General features: G+C 43.5%; 1 protein-coding gene across 3 annotated transcripts; it reads left to right on the top strand.

Annotated features, from left to right (window-relative positions):
- Window positions 1-355: 355 nt before the first annotated feature.
- MRPL24 (mitochondrial ribosomal protein L24) lies at window positions 356-21,371 on the top strand. Of its 3 annotated transcripts, none has more exons than XM_069949332.1 (6): window positions 356-519; window positions 1,900-2,087; window positions 6,383-6,478; window positions 9,757-9,860; window positions 19,228-19,358; window positions 20,502-21,371. In XM_069949332.1, the coding sequence occupies exons 2-6, from the start codon at window positions 1,902-1,904 to the stop codon at window positions 20,636-20,638; spliced, it is 654 nt and encodes a 217-aa protein (XP_069805433.1). In that variant the 5' UTR covers window positions 356-519; window positions 1,900-1,901; the 3' UTR covers window positions 20,639-21,371. The 3 variants fall into 3 exon arrangements, with proteins under 3 accessions (XP_069805433.1, XP_069805432.1, XP_069805434.1); XM_069949331.1 differs by lacking the exon at window positions 356-519 and adding an exon at window positions 528-867; XM_069949333.1 differs by lacking the exon at window positions 356-519 and adding an exon at window positions 805-896.
- Window positions 21,372-22,568: the final 1,197 nt, after the last annotated feature.

Below are 22,568 nucleotides of genomic sequence, written 5' to 3' on the forward strand. Positions count from 1 at the left end.
AATAACAAAGCAGGTGGAAGTGGCACACAACACAAGCATACAGGACCACCCTACCCCTCCTCCTTGAAGAGCTCTCAGGCTGGTCGCTGATTGGCTGCAGTGACCTGCAGGATTCCCGCCTTTCCCTGTTACACAGGCTGATTATGTAGGAGAGGAGCTGCTGCTGTACTGCACACAGGACGACTCCCAGTATTCTACTCTATGGATAACAGTATTTGTTTTGCAGTTTCGAAAATAATTTGCGAATAAAATAAATGCATGATTCTTACACGGAGGAATAGTGTTCATTTACCGGTTTTAAAAATAAAGTTTTGAAAAAAAAAAAAAAAAAAAAAAGGCGGTCTTAAAACTACAACTCCCATGATGCTTTGCGGCACTGACAATTTACCCTAAAGTCAGCATTTGCGAGCGTTAAACGTGTGGGATTTGATAGGGGTCCGGCCTTAGAGGAAGGCGGGGGGATTAGTACCATTGTGTGCAGGGACGCTTCCTGTTCCCGGCGGAGCATCCGCACCCGAGGTGAGAGCCGGGGATAATGTCATATCTGGGAGCGAAGAGACCCGTAGTCAAGGTCACAGCCACATGGCGGCCTAGCGACCACTATATATGGGATATATATATACACATGTGATCAGGGAGGTTACTGTTCTCATCACCAGCACGTGGTGGAGGGCAGGGAGCACGGCTTATACCTCTGAGAAGGGTCCAGAGGGACTGCACATACTACTGCTCTCCATCTGTACCTGAGGACCCCAGAAAAAGGGGGGACCCCCAAGACTACAGAGGCTTCCACAATATGGCAGGCCATGGCATTGCCTCCAGTTGTCGGTGTCTGGACTTTCCCATTTAAAGGGAAACTATCAGCAGGTTGGATGAATGTACACTGTTTTAAACTAGTGAGTTATTTACCATTAAATGGCGACCATTCAATTTCAGCCGTGTATAAACATTAGTCTTTCTGTGTTTTCAATCCACTCCTGTTTGCAGAATACTGAGCAAAAAAACTGTGTGTGTGTGAACATAGCCTAGAATTGTATCGCAGCTTTTTTCCAGTGAATAGGGCTGTATTGTAGCAGATTTAGTTGGGGGGGGGGGGGGGTCCCCCTACAGTTGGGCCCCCCTACAGTTGGGCCCCCACCAGTAAGTAACTGCTAGCATATTCTGCTGAAACACCATCACACACTATATCAATAAGGCCATTTAAAGTGACTGTACCACCAGGCCCAGGCTGAAGCACTGGAGGCGGGTTGACCCACCCTTATTGGGAGGAAACCCCAGCCCCTCTATAATGTGACTCCATAAGCATCAATGGAACCCTGTCATGGAGGGGCTTCGGTTTCTACCCACTAAGGGTGGGTCGGCCGGCCTCTAATGCTTCAGCCTGGGCCTGGTGGTACAGTCACTTTAATCGCAAAATTAAAACTTTTAATTTATCACCACTTTAAAAAGTGACAAGTTGCAGTCATGTCATAAATGTTGGTTGAACACTCAGACCCCCACCAAACATTAGAAGTCCCTGTATGACTTATCAGTCTCACTGCAAACATAAGCTACATTAAAAGCCAATGAAGCTTGTCTTGTCCAGCGAGCCGGGGAATGAAACGCATAACCTTGTCAGCATTTCTGTTCACTGACAACAAGCTAGCATCTTTCATTTGATAAGGAATATGTAAAATGAGGGCGTGTTCACACTATGGAATCTGCACGGATTCCGTGTGCGCTCCCGCTTGAACATCTGACCAACCCATAGGCTCCATTCTATGGTTGGGTGGACAGCGGAATCTGCCCGAATAGAATGGAGCCTATGGGACGGGCAGGTTATCCGCACGGATTCTGTAGTTTGAACGCCTCTAACACTGCAGACCCCGTTTACTTTTTTGTAAATTTGTTCTTTTCCAGAAATGCGTCTGACAGCCCTCCTTGCCTTGCCCTCCAAGGTGATTAAGTTACCCAGGGATTACCGCTTTGGCACCAGCCGACCGCCTACTGTGGCCGCTCAGAGGAGAAACCCTCCCGGAAAGAGAAGGTCTATTATATTTGTAGAGCCTATTACTAATGCGGAATGGTCGTATTTCCGGGGTGACACAGTAAGTACAGGGTGGTTTTCATGTGGCTCAAGTACTACTCAGAGACATGTCATATAATAGGTAGTTGACGTCTCTAGGCTGTGTTCACACATGGCATTTCTGATGCTTTTTTAGGGTAGCTTCAAATGTACCGTATCGTAGCGGATTTTCTGCTATGGATCCGCAGCAGATTTGACTAAATGAATGAACACAGCATCAAATCTACTGCGGATCCGCAGCAGATTTGACAGTGCGGATTTAATGTTGTGTTCATTCATACGTGTGAAGCTGCCCTAAGGCCCTTGCTCCCCATCAGCCAATCCGTTCACGGCAGCACTGATTCGCTGATGGGGAGCGAGGGCAGCAAGGAACCCCACACACAGCTGCGGCACCAAGCAGGTAATGTATGCTGCGGGCCGGAAGCTGATTACTGTGGGATGCGGGGGATTAAAGGGGCCGGGTAACATACTGGCAACCGAATGAAAATTCCGCTGCGGGTATGTGACCTTTTCACTTAACACTACCAGGATCCGCAGTGGATTTTGCTGCAAATTCGCAGCGTGAAATCCACTGCAGATCTGGTACGTGTGAACACTGATTTTTGTGCAGCCTGCACTTAGGGTACGTTCACACTGAGTAAACAGGGGATGCCGCACAGATTCCGCGCGGAATCCTGTCTGCCTCAGTGTCTCAATGTAATCTATTGCCCTCTGCTGCTCTCCATTTAAAGGATTGACTTAAAGGAGAAGTCTGGCAAAAATTTTTACTAAAGATTTGTATTGCCCCCCAAAAGTTATACAAATTACCAATATACACTTATTATGGGAAATGCTTATAAAGTGCTTTTCTCCCTGCACTTACTACTGCATCAAGGCTTCACTTCCTGGATCAAAATGGTGATGTCACGACCCGACTCCCATAGCTTTGCGGGCTCTGGCTGCTGGAGAGGATGATGGCGGAGGAAAGCTCAGTGTCCCTCCCATGCCCTGTGTCCCTCAGTGTCCCCCTGCCATCTCCTTTAATTCTTTGAGTGGAGAGGCATGTAACAGATTACATTGAGACACTGAGGCAGGGGTTCCGCCTGGAATTTCTGCCTATTTTACTCAGTGTGAACGTACCCTAATGCAGTAAAATAGTGCTATTTTTTGCTGCGATTTTACAGCATATATGCAACTTTTTGAAAATAACGGCAGAGTTTCAATAATTTTGACACTTCAACATATCCTGGATCGTACAAGAAAATGGAGGGCCACAATTATTAAAGTGAAGCTATCGGCAGGTTAAAAGTGACCTGTGGTTACCAATTCTCAAGAGTAAAGATAAATGTAAACAGGTATTTATTTACAGGTATACTTACAAGGCATATTGCATAAACCAATAAACAATAATAACAGGAACCTTTTGTTAAAGGTAAATGCATCTGGGTTAAATAGAATGAGAGCGCTCAGCCCAGTTATGAATCCTCTGACTTTTCTGTTAGACAATGCACAATGTTACAATCTGTGTGAAACAAGTCCCTGCTGAGATCTCAAAACGTATATGGAGAATGTCACCACTCTCCAACTCTGTGTTAGGGTGTTCATCAACAAAATATGTAGTTAGTCTCCTGGTGTTTCTCCTTGTTACATGAATTGATAGCAAGATAGAATGAATATTTGGTGCACTGCTCTCTTTTGGATCTACCTCAGGCAACTGGTGGCAGTCCCTGATCGCTGGACTCGGCGATGCACTGCAGTGTGTCCGCGCTTACTGGAGTTGGCAGGTGATTCTTTTTGCGGGCAAATCCAGGTGTAATGTCCAGTAGGTGGCTTTGCCCAGCTCTTGTGCTTTTACTGGTAGAGTAAGGGTGCCTTTACACAGAGAGATTTATATGACAGGTTTTTGAAGCCAAAGCCTGGAACAGACTATAAACAGAGAAAAGGTCATAAAGGAAAGACTGAGATTCCTCCTCTTTTCAAATCCATTCCTAGCTTTGGCTTAAAAAATCTGCCAGATAAATCTCTGTGTAAAGGCACCCTTAGGGTTCCGATCCTCTGCTGAGTGGGATATTGGGAGATGTGCACGTCAAAGTAATTAATATGGAGACAAATTAGGAGTGGTATATGGTCACAGATGCTAGATATCCAAAAAGGATCACCCGCCAATTCCAGTACACGTTGCCACACTGCAGTGCATTACTAGGTGCAGCGATCGGAGACAGCGACTAGCAGCCTGAGGGCGACCCAAAAGAAGGGGTACCCCGCATGGTGAGAGCAGTGCACCAAATATTCATTCTATCTTGCTATTCATTTAACAACAAAGAGAAGAAATTTCAGAAGACTAACTGCATATTCTGTATATGAACACCCTAACATAGAGTTGGAGAGAGGTTACATTCTCCATATACTGTGTTTTGAGATCTCAGCAGGGACTAGTTAAACAGATTGTAACACTGTGCATTATTTAACAAAGAAGTCTAGGGAAAGTTTTTTTTATTAAAGTATTGTATTGCCCCCCAAAAGTTATACAAATCACCAATATACATTATTATGGGAAATGCACATGAAGTGTTTTCACTGGACTTCTCTTTTAGGGTATCTTCACACATACCGTATCGCAGCTGATTTTCTGCTGCGGATCCACAGCAGATTTGACTAAATGAATGAACGCAGCATTAAATCCGCACTGTAAAATCTGCTGCAGATCCGGATTTAATGCTGTGTTCATTAATTTAGTCAAATCTGCTGCGGATCCGCAGCAGAAAATCAGCTGCGGTCCGGTGCATGTGAAGCTACCCTCAAAGTGATATTGCCCCCCCTTTCCATAGAAAGAGTTCTCAGCACCATTCTTAAGCTTCCTATGGGCGGGGCTTCACAGCTGTCATGCCCCATATCGCAGCCTATGTCCGCGCTGTATGCCCCACCCCTCCGTAATGTTGATACTTATAAGGGGTAAACCTAAGGGCTGATGACTTAACGTAGGGGGTAGGGCCTATGGCGCCTATGTAAGCGGGGATATGGGGCATGATGGTGTGAAGCCCCACCCATACTGCACTGTCCACCAACAATAACATAAACTTTTGAGGGGAGAGACCACGAAGAAAATGGTGAGATATGAAATTTCCAAGACATAAGCCTGAGAACGGGGGTGACAATACTAACCCCGGCCAGGCCATCCCTCCTAATAAATATCAGCACAATGGATCGGCAAGGGGCTGATCTGTGCACTAGAACGCCTAATTAGCATAAGATAAACTGCTAAACAGCGCAGAGGATGAAGGTAAGAATCTTACACTCATCTTCGGCGCCCCATGCACTATAGGGAGTTACCAGCAGGTTAGGTACTGCCCTTAAACTCACTCAGGCCATTCTATATATTTATACAGTTTCTGAGCTCCTAGCATTAGGAATCATAATGCTGCAACCTCCACATTCTGCTAGGTAGTACATTTTCAATGCACAGACTGTAATCACGGAACCTGTTAAATATATAATTTTTTTTTTTTTCATATCAGCTGGTATAATAGTGCATATACGATGTATGTTCGCTACACCCTACTATGGATATTGGAAGATGTTGGGGGATGTGTACTCCGAGTGCACTACTATTCTGACGCCCAGGAATAATGCAAAATGTAAATAGTACGTAGGCTCTCTAGGAGTAAGTCAGATATATAGGACTTACTCCTAGAGAGCCTATGTACTATTGACATGGTTTAATAGTGCATTTACACAGAGAGCTTTATCTGACAGATTTTTTAAGCCAAAACCAGGAATGTATTTGAAAAGAGCATAGGTCCCAGTCTTTCCTTTGTGACATGTTCCCTGTTTATAGTCTGTTCCTGGCTTTGGCTTCAAAGATCTGTCAGATAAATCTGTCTGGGAACACGCACCATTAGAAAGTTATGCACGTTTGTAAATTACTTCTAATTAAAAATCAGCTGCTATATGTTCTGCAGGAAGTGGTGTATTCTTTTCAGTATGACACAGTGCTCTCAGCTGCCACTTCTGCCTTTGACAGCAACTGTCCAGAGCAGTAGCAAATCCCCATAAAAAAACCTCTCCTGTCCTGGAGAGTTCCTATATGTGTCAGACTGTAAAGGATACATCACTTCCTGCAGAACATACAGCAGCTGATAAGTACAGGAAGACTGGAAATTTTAAATAAAAGTAATTTACTATCAGTATAACTTTCTGACACCAGATGATTTGAAAACCATTTTGATTTTTCACCGGAGTACCCCTTTTAAATATCTGCAGTTTCCTTGCTTGGGACATAGTTTTATCTAAAGCATTGCTGTTTCAGGTTTTTATTGAGTTATCTTCTCTATTTTCCAGGTTGAAGTACTTGCTGGTAAAGACAAAGGAAAACAGGGGAAGGTATCACAGGTTATAAGAGCCCGCAACTGGGTGGTGGTAGAGAATCTGAACACGGTGAGAGTTATTAAGAAAACAATGGCTATGTTGTATATGTGGGTGTTTAATATGATGTGTACACCACAAGGCCTCCATACTTGAATCTAGCAGTTGTCGGATGCTTAAAGTGACACTGTCACCCCCTTTTTGCATTATGACTTCTCTACACAGGTGTAAAGGGTAAATTTTGCAGTTTTTAAAACTTATTTTATATGTTGCATCATGGTGCTTGTTCCAGTAAAAAGTGATTTTATCATCTGCGGATTGTGCTACCTGGGCGGTGCTTCACGGTCAAAGCGCCACTTAGCCACGCCCACATTGACACTGTAGGCCCTGTCCCCTGATGTCATTGGTGCATAGGCCCCTGCCTATGTACATTGCTGGGCTGTGCGCGCTATCGCTAATGTCTGTATTAATAAGTGATATAGGACAATATCACTCAACATACCAAGGATCAGTCTTACAAAAAACAGAAGGTGCAGCAGCAACCCACAGGTGCAAGGGCTTATATATACTCCTCCCAGCATACACACGGTAAACACCTGCTCTGTAGATATTAAAAAGTGAGGATCTTAGCAAACTATTTGATCAAACAGTGTACCATGTTGCCAACGTTAAGTCGTCCCTACTCTAGCATTTTCACGCTAGCAATGGCCTCTCCTGGGCTGAATAAGCCTACAACTGGGTAGATAGGAGCCAAATGATCTCTTTTATAGCACCCTTAGGACATGGGTGGAGTGCAGGCCAACAGGAGGTAGCCACACCCCCCACATACAACAGAAAAAAAGGAAAAATTGGCCGCACATCTATGACTCTATTCACACTGCAGGTTGCACGCTGCTCGTGGCTTAAGTACAGACAAAAACCAGAAGGTGCAGCAGCAACCCACAGGTGCAAGGGCTTACCGTATATACTCCTCCCAGGGTACACACTGTAAACACCTGCTCTGTACATATTAAAAAATGAGGATCTTAGCAAACTATTTGATCAAACGTTTTTTTAATATGTACAGAGCAGGTGTTTACCGTGTGTATGCTGGGAGGAGTATATACGGTAAGCCCTTGCACCTGTGGGTTGCTGCTGCACCTTCTGTTTTTTGTCTGTACTTAAGCCACGAGCAGCGTGCAACCTGCAGTGTGAATAGAGTCTTAGATGTGCGGCCAATTTTTCCTTTTTTTAAGGATCAGTATTACTTTTTATTATCAGTATAATCACTGCTTCTCTGGTAAACTTATGCCATCCCCCAATGTTGCTTTTTATATGCTTACTATCTCCCCTCCTCTGAATTATCTGTAGCCCTTAAAAGTTAACCTATACATAACTTCCCAAGCACAGATGCAGCCAAAGCCCTTTCCTACTCCAGAAAACATAGGGAATTCATCTCTTTCCTTTGTTCTCTTGTCAGTCTAAGCAGGTGCAGTATGTCTTGTACTTAGTCCTCTTCAACTTCGATTTATACACATTTTGATAATAAAAGCTTATTGCAATGCCTATGTGATATCAGCAACCACTTTCCCCTCCAGGGAATTTATTGCTGTTAGGGTAAATTCACACGGGCGGATCCGCTGGGAGTCTCACGCATGAAATCAGCAGCTAATCCGCAATACATGTATTCTTATTATTATTAATACGTGTATTGCGGAAAAGCTGCGGATTTCGTGCGTGAGACTCCCGGCGGATCCGCCCGTGTGAATTTACCCTTATGCCGTTTTTATACACATGATTGTACCTTTATCATGCTATATCCTCCTAATAGGGGTATCTGTAATTTACCACTTGCTGCTGTTTTAGGCCTGAAAAGAGTATTCCCATCTCAGCTTGTAGATATATGGTATGGTGAATATCAAAAAAGCTGTAAAAATGCAATGTGGCATCCATATTAAGCATCTTATTAAAGTTAAATGAAAACTTATGTTATGGTCACTATTGCTTAGGTGACCCCCTCCCACTCTATTTTTATATCCTGCCTGGCCTACTGGTTAAAATCCGACCTCAACGATCCCGCGCAGATGCAAGAACTTTAATAGTAGAGAATCCTGCAGTGTACATGATCAAAGACTTAGTCCCTAATTCACAGCGCACTAAATCTAAGGTGCGCATGTCTACAGACTGAGGCTGGGGCCACACTACGTTTTTCCTATCCGTTCAACATATCTGTTTAACATATCCGTTTTTATTTGGTTACTTTTAACGGACAGAAAAACGTAGTCAACCTTATTTTTGTGTACGTTAAAAAAACGCATCCATGTTTTGTTTTGTTTTTTATAATGCAAGTCAGTGGAAAAACGGATACAAACGGATGGCATACAATTGCATCCGTTTTTTTCATAAAACGTATACGTAAAACGGATAGGAAAAACGTGTGGATCCAGCCATAGTCCTGAAGTCACATTGTTGGGGCCTGATCAATGCATGACTCAGGACTTGGTTGTAAAGAATAAAGTTCTATGTATAACAAAGGTTACCATCATCAGTGTCCTCAGATTAGTAAGCAGATATTGGTTGTCTCCCATTGTGTAGCTGTACATACTTTTCCGGCATGATTTCTTTTGTTTTTTTTTCCCTTTTTCTTTTAATGTAGATTACTAATGGTCTCATGTTTATACATAAAGTAGTTTGATTTAAGTATTTTACAGCTGTCCTCTAATATCGCTGTTCAGAACTACAATCTAGGGATACAGTCAGAAGAGTACAATCAAACCATGAAACAATAAACATGTTTTTTTAAGAGTTTTTATTTACATTAGCAGCATTATAGTGGCTCTGACTACAAGGGGGTAAATGCGGCTGCTGGTTTTTTTTTTCTGATTTGCTCTCTGAGAACTGTTAACTCATTAAAAGGAGAAGTCCGCCGAAAAATTTTATTTAGGTATAGCCCCCCCCAAAAGATATACAAATCACCAATATACACTTATTACAGGAAATGCTTATAAAGTGCTTTATTCCCTGCACTTACTACTGCATCAATACTTCAGCTGTGGCTGCTGGAGAGGATGATGGCAGAGGGATGCTCAGTGTCCCTCCAGTGCCCTGTGTCCCCCAGTGTCCCCCTGCCATCATCCTCTTCAGCAGCCACAGCCCACACAGCTCAGGGAGTTGGGTCGAGACATCACTATTTTATCCAGGAATTGAAGCCTTGATGCAGTAGTAAGTGCAGGGAAAAAATCACTTTATAAGAATTTCCCATAAAAAGTGTATAATGGAGATCTGTATAACTTATGGGGAGCTATACAATACTTCAATAAAAAGTTTTGCCGCACTTCTCCTTTAACACATTTTGTTTTCTAAATATTCAGCATTTTCGCTATGTTGGAAAGTCTGGTGATTACAGAGGGACCTATGTGGCCAGTGAAGGTCCTCTTCTGGTTAACCACGTAGCCCTTGTGGATCCTGAAGACAGGTGAGTAGCCTGTTCTACTTCCCAATAGCCTCTTGTATTTTCTGCCTCTACAAGCAGAACTTGTCTAATAAGAAATGTGGTAGTGATCTGATTGATACAAGCTGGTAAAGATGCGTATGGCGGATCCTCTCCTCTTTCTGAAACATTGTAGTTCTTTACAGTAATTAGTGAAAAAAATGTGCACACATTAAGAATTTTACCCCCAAATCTATATTTTCCGACTATGAAGACCGAGAAAGTAAAGTACTATGCTGTATGATACTTTGCACTTTAGCGTTGTTTAAATCTGTGTCCTAAAGAATATTGGTAAACCTGGTGACCAGGGCTATAATTGTAGATAAATCAGCACTCTCCATGACATTTAAAGGAGTTGTCTACATACATCCCCTATATTTTCTTAAATCCATGTATGTAACTCCTATGTGACAGGCACCCATGGGGTTAGAGCAATTTTCCAAGTATTCTTAGCATTGTGATAGCATAGACTCAGCTGACACTGTGCTGTTCCTAAATATGTATGGAGTAGCTTAGCCAACACTACTGCAACAGCTGAGATCAGAAATATTTCCAATCCCGACCATTTAACATTAGATGCCGCAGTCGATACGTCTGTGGCATCCAAGTTCTTACCTCTTTTAGTATAGAGCAGGGTACTGTCTGGTAGAAAAAGCCTTTGGCACCGGACACATTGGCCTCTTTTGTGAGGTTATCCATTATTAATGTTGTGTGTTATTTTTTTTTTTTTATACCATCTTCCCTAAAAACAATAACAATTAATCAAAAAGTCGTATGTACCCCATAATGATACCACATCATTGTCTACTAAAACTCATAGCTATTATGGATGAAAAAAGACACAAATCCATCACGTTCAACCAAGGGACGGGAGAAGATGTAGTTAAAAGGGTATGGAAAACCTTAGATGAATTCTATATTTCTATATATGCATTAAAGGACAAGTCCGGCGAAAAATTTTATTATTGTATTGCCCCCCCAAAAGTTTAACAAATTACCAATATACACTTATTACAGGAAATGTACATAAATGTTTTTTTTTTCCCTGCAGTTACTACTGCATCAAGGCTTCACTTCCTGGATAACATGGTGATGTCACGACCCAACTCCCAGAGCTGTGTGGGCTTTGGCTGCTGGAGAGGATGATGGCAGGGGGACACTATAGGACACAGGGCACTGGAGGGACACTGAGCATCCCTCTGCCATCATCCTCTCCAGCAGCCACAGCCCACACAACTCTGGGAGTCGGGTCGTGACATCACCATTTTATCCAGGAAGTGAAGCCTTGATACAGTAGTAAGAGCAGGGAAAAAAGCACTTTATAAGCATTTCCCGTAATAAGTGTATATTGGTAATTTGTATAACTTTTGGGGGACAATACAATACTTTTAATAAAAATTTTCACCGGACTTCTCCTTTAGCATTATTTTGCTCCAAGAACTTGTCTAAGCCTTTTTTTTTAAATGTTTGTGTTGTGATCAGCTCCCAAGGTAAACGGTCCACTGATTCACAGTTCTCAGATAAAAGCTTGTCTCCTCTGGAGACTGAACCTTTCTTTCTTGTGCCTCAGTGCTTTATTTACACAATTTTTTTTTTTTTTTGTGTCCCCACAATTCAGTTACAATACAAAATGTTGGTTGGCGCTCCGTGGCCTGGTGATCACCAGGTCCCGAAATGGAAACACAAGTAGAACATCTTGTGAAGTCACAATTACATTAGGCTCTTTTGTGCCCGTACACTTTAGTTAGGCCTTCATATTGTCCTTACCACATTGTAGTCAGGCCTCCATATTGTCCTTCCCACATTGTATTTAGGCCGTCTTGTGCACCCTCACATTGTAGGTTAATTAATCTAGACCAGGGGTGGGGAACCTTTTCCATGTCGAGGGCCGGTCGGGCATTAATAAAATCATTCGAGGGCCGCATATCATGTGCGGCAGTTAGTAGCGGGGGTTTGCAGCACATGGGGCAAGGCAAAGTATTGTTCCCCTAGTTCCCCTGCTATTGTAGTTAACCCCCAGTGATGCCCCTTGTAGTCTAGTTAACCCCCATGTCATGTCCCTGGTAGCCTAGTTAACCCCCCCCAGTGATGCCTCTGGTAGGCCTAGTTAACCCCCAAGTCATGTCCCAGGTAGCCTAGTTAACCCCCATCAGTCATGTCCCTGGTAGCCTAGTTAACCCCCATCAGTCATGTCCCAGGTGGCCTAGTTAACCCCCATCAGTCATGTCCCAGGTGGCCTAGTTAACCCCCATCAGGCATGTCCCTGGTGGCCTAGTTAACCCCCATCAGGCATGTCCCTGGTGGCCTAGTTAACCCTCATCAGTCATGTCCCTGGTGGCCTAGTAAACCCCCATCAGTCATGTCCCTGGTAGCCTAGTTAACCCCCCCAGTGATGCCTCTGGTAGGCCTAGTTAACCCCCAAGTCATGTCCCAGGTAGCCTAGTTAACCCCCATCAGTCATGTCCCTGGTAGCCTAGTTAACCCCCATCAGGCATGTCCCAGGTGGCCTAGTTAACCCCCATCAGGCATGTCCCAGGTGGCCTAGTTAACCCCCATCAGGCATGTCCCTGGTGGCCTAGTTAACCCCCATCAGGCATATCCCTGGTGGCCTAGTTAACCCCCATCAGGCATGTCCCTGGTGGCCTAGTTAACCCCCATCAGGCATGTCCCTGGTGGCCTATTTAACCCCCATCAGGCATGTCCCAGGTGGCCTAGTTAACCCCCATCAGGCATGTCCCTGGTGGCCTAGTTAACCCCCATCAGGCATGTCCCTGGTGGCCTATTTAACCCCCATCAGGCATGTCCCTGGTGGCCTAGTTAACCCCCATCAGGCATGTCCCTGGTGGCCTAGTTAACCCCCATCAGGCATGTCCCTGGTGGCCTAGTTAACCCCCATCAGGCATGTCCCTGGTGGCCTAGTTAACCCCCATCAGGCATGTCCCTGGTGGCCTAGTTAACCCCCATCAGGCATGTCCCTGGTGGCCTAGTTAACCCCCATCAGGCATGTCCCTGGTGGCCTAGTTAACCCCCATCAGGCATGTCCCTGGTGGCCTAGTTAACCCCCATCAGGCATGTCCCTGGTGGCCTAGTTAACCCCCATCAGGCATGTCCCTGGTGGCCTAGTTAACCCCCATCAGGCATGTCCCTGGTGGCCTAGTTAACCCCCATTAGGCATGTCCCTGGTGGCCTAGTTAACCCCCATCAGGCATATCCCTGGTGGCCTAGTTAACCCCCATCAGGCATATCCCTGGTGGCCTAGTTAACCCCCATCAGGCATATCCCTGGTGGCCTAGTTAACCCCCATCAGGCATGTCCCTGGTGGCCTAGTTAACCCCCATCAGGCATGTCCCTGGTGGCTTATTTAATCCTCCATCAGGCATGTCCCTGGTGGCTTATTTAATCCTCCATCAGGCATGTCCCTGGTGGCCTAGTTAACCCCCATCAGGCATGTCCCTGGTGGCCTAGTTAACCCCCATCAGGCATGTCCCTGGTGGCCTATTTAACCCTCCATCAGGCATGTCCCTGGTGGCCTAGTTAACCCACAAATAAAAATAAATAAATATCCCACTCACCTTACCTCCGCTCCCACGCTGCCCAGGTCCTCTTCTATCCCAGGTCCTCTGTGCCGATCTTCTCCTGCAGGCGGCGCGCGATGAAATGACGTCATCGCGCGCGGCCCGCAGGAGACTGAAGACAGCATCCTCCTGTATCCGGCAGCTGTCACAGACACCGGAGGATGCTGTGTATGCCGGCTCCTTCCTCCTCCAGAGCGGCGCACATCACAGGGGAGCCGCGGGCCGCATCGGGAGGTCTCAGGGGCCGGATGCGGCCCGCGGGCCGGAGGTTCCCCACCCCTGATCTAGACTGTTCCAACAGAAGAGCTACTGTAGGTGATGGCTGTGATGGAAATGTGTCAGTGTACCAGGTGCTTATGAGGCAAAATAGAGACCAGTCAGAATCTCTGTGCCACAGAGAGGTGGATGGCTAAGTGCATGTGTGTCACTTGTCTTTTGGACAATGTTTTGCTGTAGAAGCATTGGGTCCTGCCATTCATAAGGATCTTACTTTTACACAAGCACTTGAACATAATTGCATATCCTGCTTCATGGCAGCAGTACTTCTCAATGTCATGGTATCTTTCAGAAGGATGATGCACTTTGTCACACTACAAAACTATTTGGGAATGTTTTTAAGGAGTATTACAAAGAATTGAAGGTGTGGACTAGGCATCCAAAGTTCTAGCAATTTAGCACAATGCATGGTGGCTGCACCTCACAACTGACAGGGATTTATGTGGTTAGCCACTGCTGTTATTATATTTGATGACTTATATTCAGTCTCCCCCAGTCTCATATGGAAATTCCTATATCTCGGGAATGGAGTATTGATGCCAGATACCACAGGGCACAGAAAATAATTATCTGACCATAAATATTGCTGTCTTTTTAACCCTTAGGGGACACAGCCAGTTTACACTTTAATTTTTTTCCTTCTTGTGTATATAAGGCCATAGCGCGTGCATTTTTCCACCTAGAGGTCCAGATGAGCCCTTATTTTTCGTGCCACTAATTGTACTTTGGAATGGCAGATGTAATTTTTGCCTAAAATATGTTATGAAACCAGAAAAAAAATTTGTGGTGAAATTTTACGCAGTTTGCCCTGGGGTAAAACTGACTGTTATACATGTTCCTGAAGTTGTTATGCTTATCACAATATGTAACTTGTATAACTTTTATTTTATTTGATGGCTTTTAAAAAATTAAAACCTTTTTAAAAAAATATGTTCCTTAAAATTGCTCTATTACCATGCTTATAACGCTTTTATCCTTTAGCCTATGGGTCTGTGTGAGGTGTCATTTTTTGCGCCATGATGCGTTCTTTCCATCGGTACCTTGATTGCACATATGCGACTTTTTGATCGCTGTTTATTACAATATTTCGAGATTTGATGCGACCAAAAATGCGCAATTTTTGCACTTTGGAATTTCATCACGCTTACGCCGTTTACCGTGAGAGATCGGTATTGTTATCATTTAATAGTTCAGGCAATTATGCATGCGGCGATACCAAACGTTTGTTTGTTTTTATTTATAAAATGGGGAAAGGGGGGTGATTCGAACTTTTATTAGGGGAGGGGATTTTGTATTAATAAAAAAACATTTTTTTTTTTTTTTTTTTATAAACTTACTAGAAGCCCCCCTGGGGGACTTCTAGTATGACTGCTCTGATTAGGGATGAGCGAACTTTTCAAAAGTTCGGTTCGATCCAGCGAACTTTCATGAAGTTCAGATTGGTCTGAACCGAAAACGAACCTTGCTCTAACTGAATAATTGCAGCTACAATAGTGGGAGTGTGATAGGGTATAGTTTCGTTTAGTTTTAGTTGATATTACAATGAAAAAAGTGGGGGGAAAAAAAGTGCAAAAATAATGAGAAAATAAATAAATAATAATAATACTAATAGGAATAATTTTAATAAAATATAGTGAATAAAAGTGCCAAAATAGTGACAAAAAATATTGAAAGAAAAAGTTTACAAGGAGGATGCGGCAGCACTTGATTGCACCCAGGCCAGTATTGTTGAGAAGAGACAAGTTGAGCAGCAGGAGGAGGCAGCAGTTGATTGCTCGCCTCTCAGGCCAGTATTGTTGAGAAGAGACAAGTCGAGGAACAGGAGGAGGCAGCAGTAGATTGCTTGCCTCTCAGGCCAGTATTATTGAGGAGAGGCTACTTGAGGAGGCAGCAGTTGATCGATTCAAGGCCAGTATTATCGAGGAGAGGGTACTTGAGGAGCATGAGGCAGCAGTTGATTGATTCAAGGCCAGTATTATCGAGGAGAGGCTACTTGAGGAGGATGAGGCAGCAGTTGATTGATTCAAGGCCAGTATTATCGAGGAGAGGCTAATTGAGGAGGATGAGGCAGCAGTTGATTGATTCAAGGCCAGTATTATCGAGGAGAGGCTAATTGAGGAGGAGGAGGCAGCAGTTGATTGATTCAATGTCAGTATTATTAAAAACAGACTAGTTGAGGAGCAGAAGAAGGCCGCAGTTGATGGCTCTCAGGCCAGTATTGTTAAAAACAGACAAGTTGAGATGGCAGCTTCCGCAGCTCTTGATTCCACCCAGTATGTTTCTAAATAGACAATTGACGGTGGGGGCATTAGTAGGATTAGTATTCTTTTGGACCCAGAAGGACCTAGTAAACTGAAGTTTGAAGCTAAGGATATGCACGTTTGTAAAAATCATTCTTTAACCCCTTAGCGACCCATGAAGTATCTGATACGTCATGGTGCCGCGGGGGGTGTTCAGAGCGGGGTCCCGCCGGGACCCCGCTTTGAACGGCGCTGATCCCGGCTGACACGTGCAGCCGGGCAGTGCCTCTGTTAGCCGGCGCGGGTCCCGTTGCCGCTCCGGCTAATTAAGCACTTCAATGCAGCTGTCAAACCTGACAGCTGCATTGAAGTGCTTTATGCACACTATCCCTGGTGTCTAGTGGGTCGGATCTCCCCCCCGCGATGCGATCGCGGGGGGGGGGGGGGGGGGGAGATCCGTTCTTCTGCCCGTGCCGGGCCTCAGCGTCGGAATGACGCTGATCCCGGCTCGGCAATAGATTGCTATGGCCATAGCAATCTATGACCGATCTGATGGATCTTTGCTGTGTATATACACAGCATTGATCTCTATGAGAGATCAGTGCTATGTATATACAAGCCCCCCAGGGGGGCTTCTAGTCCATGTAAAAAAAAAAGTTAAAAAGTGTTTTTATTAATAAAAAATCCCCTCCCCTAATAAAAGTCCAAATCACCCCCCTTTTCCCATTTTATAAATATAAATTAATAAATAAACAAATAAATAAACATATTTAGTATCGCCGCACACGTAATCGCCCGAACTATTCATTAATTACATTCCTGATCTCGCACGGTAAACTGCGTCAGCGAAAAAAAATTCCAAAGTGCAAAATTGCGCATTTTTGGTCGCATCAAATCCAGAAAAAATGTAATAAAAAGTGATCAAAGCCCCATAGACCAAAGGATAAAAGCGCTATAAGCCTGGGAATGGAGCGATTTTAAGGAACGTATATTTGTTAACAACGGTTTGAATTTTTTACAAGCCATCCGATACAATATAAGTTATACATGTTATATATCATAGTAATCGTAACGACTTGAGGAACATGCATAACAAGTCAGTTTTACCATGGGACGAACGGCGTAAATGCAAAACTCCCCGAAATCAAAACAAATTCGTTTTTTTTTTCAATTTGACAGCGCAAATGATTTTTTTCCGGTTTCGCAGCATATGTTATGGAAAAATAATGCCTGTCATTACAAAGTACAATTGGTTTCGCAAAAAATAAGCGCTCATATACGTCTCTAGGTGAAAAAAATGCAAGCGCTGTTGACTTTTAAACTTAAAATGGAATAAGCAAAAGCGCAAAAACGAAAATTGGCTTTGACCTTAAGGGGTTAAACATGACAACATGTTGATGTAGAGTTCAGCACAGGACAGTCAATGTTAAAAAAAAAAAAAAAAAAAAAACCCTCTAACATTACACCTAGTCTAGCAGGCTACGGATACGGCAAAATAGACAGAGAACCTCACCCACAGAATCCATGAGGTGAAGAAAGGACACTTAAAAAGGCACAGATTCAAGAAGGCTTTACCCCACTTCCATTATCCAAAAATACGTGTCCAATTTTCATTAAATTGACACCTCACTGGCACTTGCTTTACAAATTGACGCAACTACTCTCGTGTCAAACCTGTTGAATCTGGGCTTATGGCTGTTGGCGATACACACACACACACATATATATATATATATATATATATATATATATATATATATATATATATATATATATTATATACACACACACACACACACACACACACATATATATATATATATATATATATATATATATATATATATATATATATGAGAGATAGAGATTTTTACGTTGGGCACATATTTAGGATATTAAGGTCAATTTCTTGGACACACTCTCTCTACCTAACTTTTGATTTCTCAGCCTCTTTCACTATGTATGGGCTTATCAAGCTTTCCCTGGATCTTGCGATTTATTTATTTTTTATTTTTTTTTAATCTTCCTCTCTCCTGCTTCTCTCACAAACAATATATACTCCTTCTCTATCTCCCCCTGTACTTATCCAGTTGTTTGGATATGTAATCTGTGTTTTCCCTCTCTGCCTAACGTACACCTCCTCTCTCTCTCTGCAGTCTAGACACTGACAATGAGAGCATGGACGCTCAGGCACTTCCTGTTCCTGTAGTGACGTCACACACCTTGATATTCACATAATAACAGGATAAAAGGAATTTTAGGAGTAATTCCGTATATACTCTTCCATTCTGTGAAAACAATACAGTTTTGCGATGCTGTTGCGATTTTAACGAACTTTTTGAAAGTTCGGTTCGGAACCGAACTTTTTGCAAAGTTCGTAACAAATCTGGTTCGTTTCGGTTCGCTCATCCCTAGCTCTGATCTCTCATGGAGAGCTATGCAGTATAGTTATACTGCTTCAATCAATGAGATCTGTACTCTATTGCTTTCGGCCAAGCGGGGATCAGCGCCATTATGGCACAGACCACGGCCCGGGACAGATGCAGGGATTGCCCCTCCGCGATTGCGTCGCGGGGGGGGGGGATGTTCCGCCCATTAGACCACCAGGTATGGGGAACAACAAGTATTTAGATGCAGCTGTCAACTTTGACGATCGGACCATGCCCGCTAATAGCCGTGGTAACGGGCTGCATATAACACCCGGGACCGTGGCAGTTCAGAACTGGGTCATCACGTGACCCATCTCTGAACTCCCCCAGTGACTAGGGGTTAAAGATACTCTAGCAGTAGGTTTATGCTGTTCTATCTAAGATTAGCATAAGGTAGTGACAGAGAAGCTGAAAAGAATGATGTATCATGCAAGTGATTCAAGAATATCCTCCTGAATAACTAGGAAATAACTAGTCTTCTCCATTATGCACGTGTGCTTAGTAGTCCTGGATATTCATGAGCACCTGTGCACTCTGCCCAACAATCACTTATTGGCAGTTCTCGATCTATCCTGTTTATAGGCAGACAGCTCTCAATCAGCTAGATGGTGGAGGGAGTTGCCCATTTCCCTGCATATCAGGAGAAAAGCTGAACAGAATGATGTGTAAGTAATACACTGTTCTGTTCAGTATTTTTGTCACTAGTTTATGCTGCTTTAATTTAGGGATGCATAAACCTACTGACTCCCTTTTGTTAAATATAGGCCAGTATACATTAAGGTTTTTACATATACTGCAGAGTTTACGGTTTGATATGTTTTCTGCTCTCTAGGAAGCCAACAGAGGTGGAATGGCGATACACAGAAGAAGGCGAGCGTGTAAGAGTGTCCTTACGAACTGGACGAATCATTCCTAAGCCTGTCTTCCAGAGAAGAGATGGGATTATCCCTGAGCAGTGGACAGGTGAGAACATGAATCTTCTGTATAAAGTATACAGTATAGTAAACTTATATATATTGTAATGAAAGCATGGCTGTCTATGCTTTAAAGCATCATGCTATAACTGTACAGCATGCTTTTACAATTGTACTATGAAGCAATCGCAGGAGTAAAGCTTGTCTCAAAGACAGTGAGTGCCGGGTGCCATCCTGTTAATGTCCACCATTAAACACTGTTATCGGTAGCATTAAAGTGATGGCTCCTGTCATTTACTGATCAGAAACCCCTAATAGGTTTGCCTGGCGGTCAGGAGTCTCTTACTTGCCTCCATGCTGTCCAATCTCTGATCTGTTGATAGTCTACCTTAGGCAGACTGTAGTAGCAGAGCGTCGATTTCACAGATCAATGCTATGCAATATAAGTCTAAGCAATCTATTTGGTGGTTGTAATAGTTTTCTAGAGGGACTTTAAAACGTGTGGGGGAAAAAATGGTACATTTTGCATAAAAAAAAAAAAGCTCAAAAAGCCCCATTGATGGAAAAATAAAGTTTTTGGCATCTTAATTGGACAATTTAATGCATACCTTTCAAGATGTACACTGATCCATTCCACCGGCGGAAGTTCATGTACGAATGGATATAACTATGCTGGGTGGGTTCCGTGCACAATCCCTATTGGATCACAACGGGGGTTGTGCACAGTACCGACCCGTGTGGTCATACCACCAATCGGGCTAGCCCACTCCTTTTCACAAATATAGAAGTGGTTCTCTATATTCCCAATAAATATTCATAAGAAGGGCCGGCCAGTAGTGTTCACCCCCGGTGCGTCGAATCACCTAATTTATATATTGATTACAGTAAAGATTAAGCGACAGCGACGCAGAAGAAAATTGCCATTATATGAGCAGGTTACAGTCCTCTAACCTGCTGATAGTTTCCCTTTTAAAGCAGTGTGTTCAGTTAGACTATCTGAACCAGTGGGAGATAATATGGCTCCTGCAGCTCTTAGTGACATCTCAGGAACCACCCCAAGTCATGTTGGAGGTCACCTTAGGGTCAGCATGAGTAAGCTGGAACTTTAGGGGGAAAAATGTATGCAACATTTGGCAGACTGACGTATAGCTCTGAAGTCTTGTTTCATATTTCTGCTTTTCTCTTGCATTAGATGGTCCAAAGGATACCTCTGTAGAAGACTCTTTGGAGAGAACCTATGTCCCATCTTTGAAAACCTTTCAGGAGGAAGTCATGGAAGCCATGGGCATTGTTGAAAACAGAAGACACCGGAAATCCTTCTGGTATTAAGTGGTTACAGCTGTAGAGACTCACACATTATGTTAACAGCAGTGAGATGCTGAACTACATACTAGGGGTTTACGAGTCATATGCAGGCTCTGTCTTGTTCTCTGAACGGACTGAGTTTGGGGTGAGTTTCATCACTTGGATTCTTTTTATCATTGACCACACAATGACTGATAATCTTTCTTCTGCCTCGGTATACATGACCTGATATTTTAGAACTGGGTTTCTGCATTATATTTCTACATCCCAATAAAACTTAAATGTGTTTAGTTAATGTGTTGACATTCTCTACTTCTAGGTCCGGCAGCACTGCCAAAGACCAAAGTCTCTGATACGAATAAATGTGAGCAACACTGCAGCAATAGACTACAAATAATGAGCTTCACACACCAGTCTTTAGTAAATCCACCCTGCTGTTCAATACAGCAGATTGTATTAACTATTAAGTCACTGCCCATGTAAATATGTAGAAATCTTCATTAGCTTCCAGCTGGCTCAGACTTCCACTTCCAATCCCCAGTGTCATCTTCTTAGCCTCATATGAATGCTTTTATCTTTATCTATATGTTGAGACAAAATAGTAAATAATGCAGAGCGCCTCGTACAGTAGTATAATTCTTTAGAATGGATAACCTAGTGGTAATAAGAAACTTGCCCACCTTTTCGGGGTTGTGGGTTGTGGAAAATACTTTGAAACGCGTTATACCTGGACAAAATAAAGATTTCTGACTCCTCATTATGTTTCCCATTTTCCTAAATGCTGAGAGCGCTATCTCAGAATCATTTATCCTATTTATACTTCTATTTATCTTTATCTAGTCTCCCATCGTTTTCCAGTGTGCTAGGGAAATGGCATATCTAGGCTGGGTTTTTGGTCCCTCATGAGTATAATAACCAGTGTTTTGGTTTGCTAAGATTATGAAGTACTTTTTTTTTTTTTTTCTTTTTCTAAAACTCAAATTTTCATTGTGTATATATTTTTTTTACTACTTTTACTTATCTACATTAGACTCTTCTGTTGTAGTATTTTTTACTGTTAAATTTATTACTGGGGTAAGCGCCCATTGTATTGTCAGTGCTTCCCATCTTTTGTATAAATGTTTTACAAGTGTTACACAACCAGAAAGTGATGAAAAAAATCTCAATGTGGATTTAATAAAGATTTTCTTAGAACAGACTGTGAACACCACAGTGAACTATGATTCAGCATTTCTTCTTGCTGACCAGGGGCGGAACTACCGCCATAGTGGCTGGTACGGGGTCCACCATGTCAAGGGGGCCCAGTGGCCCAGTCAGTCTGTGCGATGTCCTGACTCCCGACCCCTGATTAGTCATTCAGTCAGCTAACCAGGGAGAATGGTGTGCGGTGTACTGTAGCTGGGCGCCACCCACCCACTGTAAGGGCCCAGACCAACATTTTAGTCCCTATCTCTTGATAACTGCTGTTCAGCATGGCAGGGCTGTGTTCCTCCTTGCTTCTGCCCGTAGGCCAGGCCACACTGTAAGTGTACATAGGCAGGTCCCCTCTGTTCTACTTGCGTGTACACTTACGGGGGCGGAGCTGCCGAGTGAGCACTGCAGAGACTCCATTTGTAAGAACTGACACCGGGCATTTCAGCTGCAGCAACTGCACATGTGCCATACCAGAGAGTCCAGAAGAGCTGCTGCAGAGTGATGCCGGTCCACAGATAGTTAAGAAATGTTACCTGCTGCCTTGCAGGTGAGGTGCTGCTGGAGACTAATAGGCAGGCAGGAACTTAGCAGGACTCACAGCTGGAACCAGGATTGTAGTCACAGCCAGGAACCACAGATAGCAGGAACCAAGAGTGGCAGGAATCACTGCGAGCTCTGACCACACACTATGGAAGCATGCAGAGGCTTCAACAAAGGGATTAGGGCAGGGTTTGAATTTATAGGGAGGTGTAAGGTACAA

Source organism: Dendropsophus ebraccatus, chromosome 13 (assembly GCF_027789765.1).
Source record: "Dendropsophus ebraccatus isolate aDenEbr1 chromosome 13, aDenEbr1.pat, whole genome shotgun sequence".
Taxonomy (NCBI): Eukaryota; Metazoa; Chordata; class Amphibia; order Anura; family Hylidae; genus Dendropsophus; species Dendropsophus ebraccatus.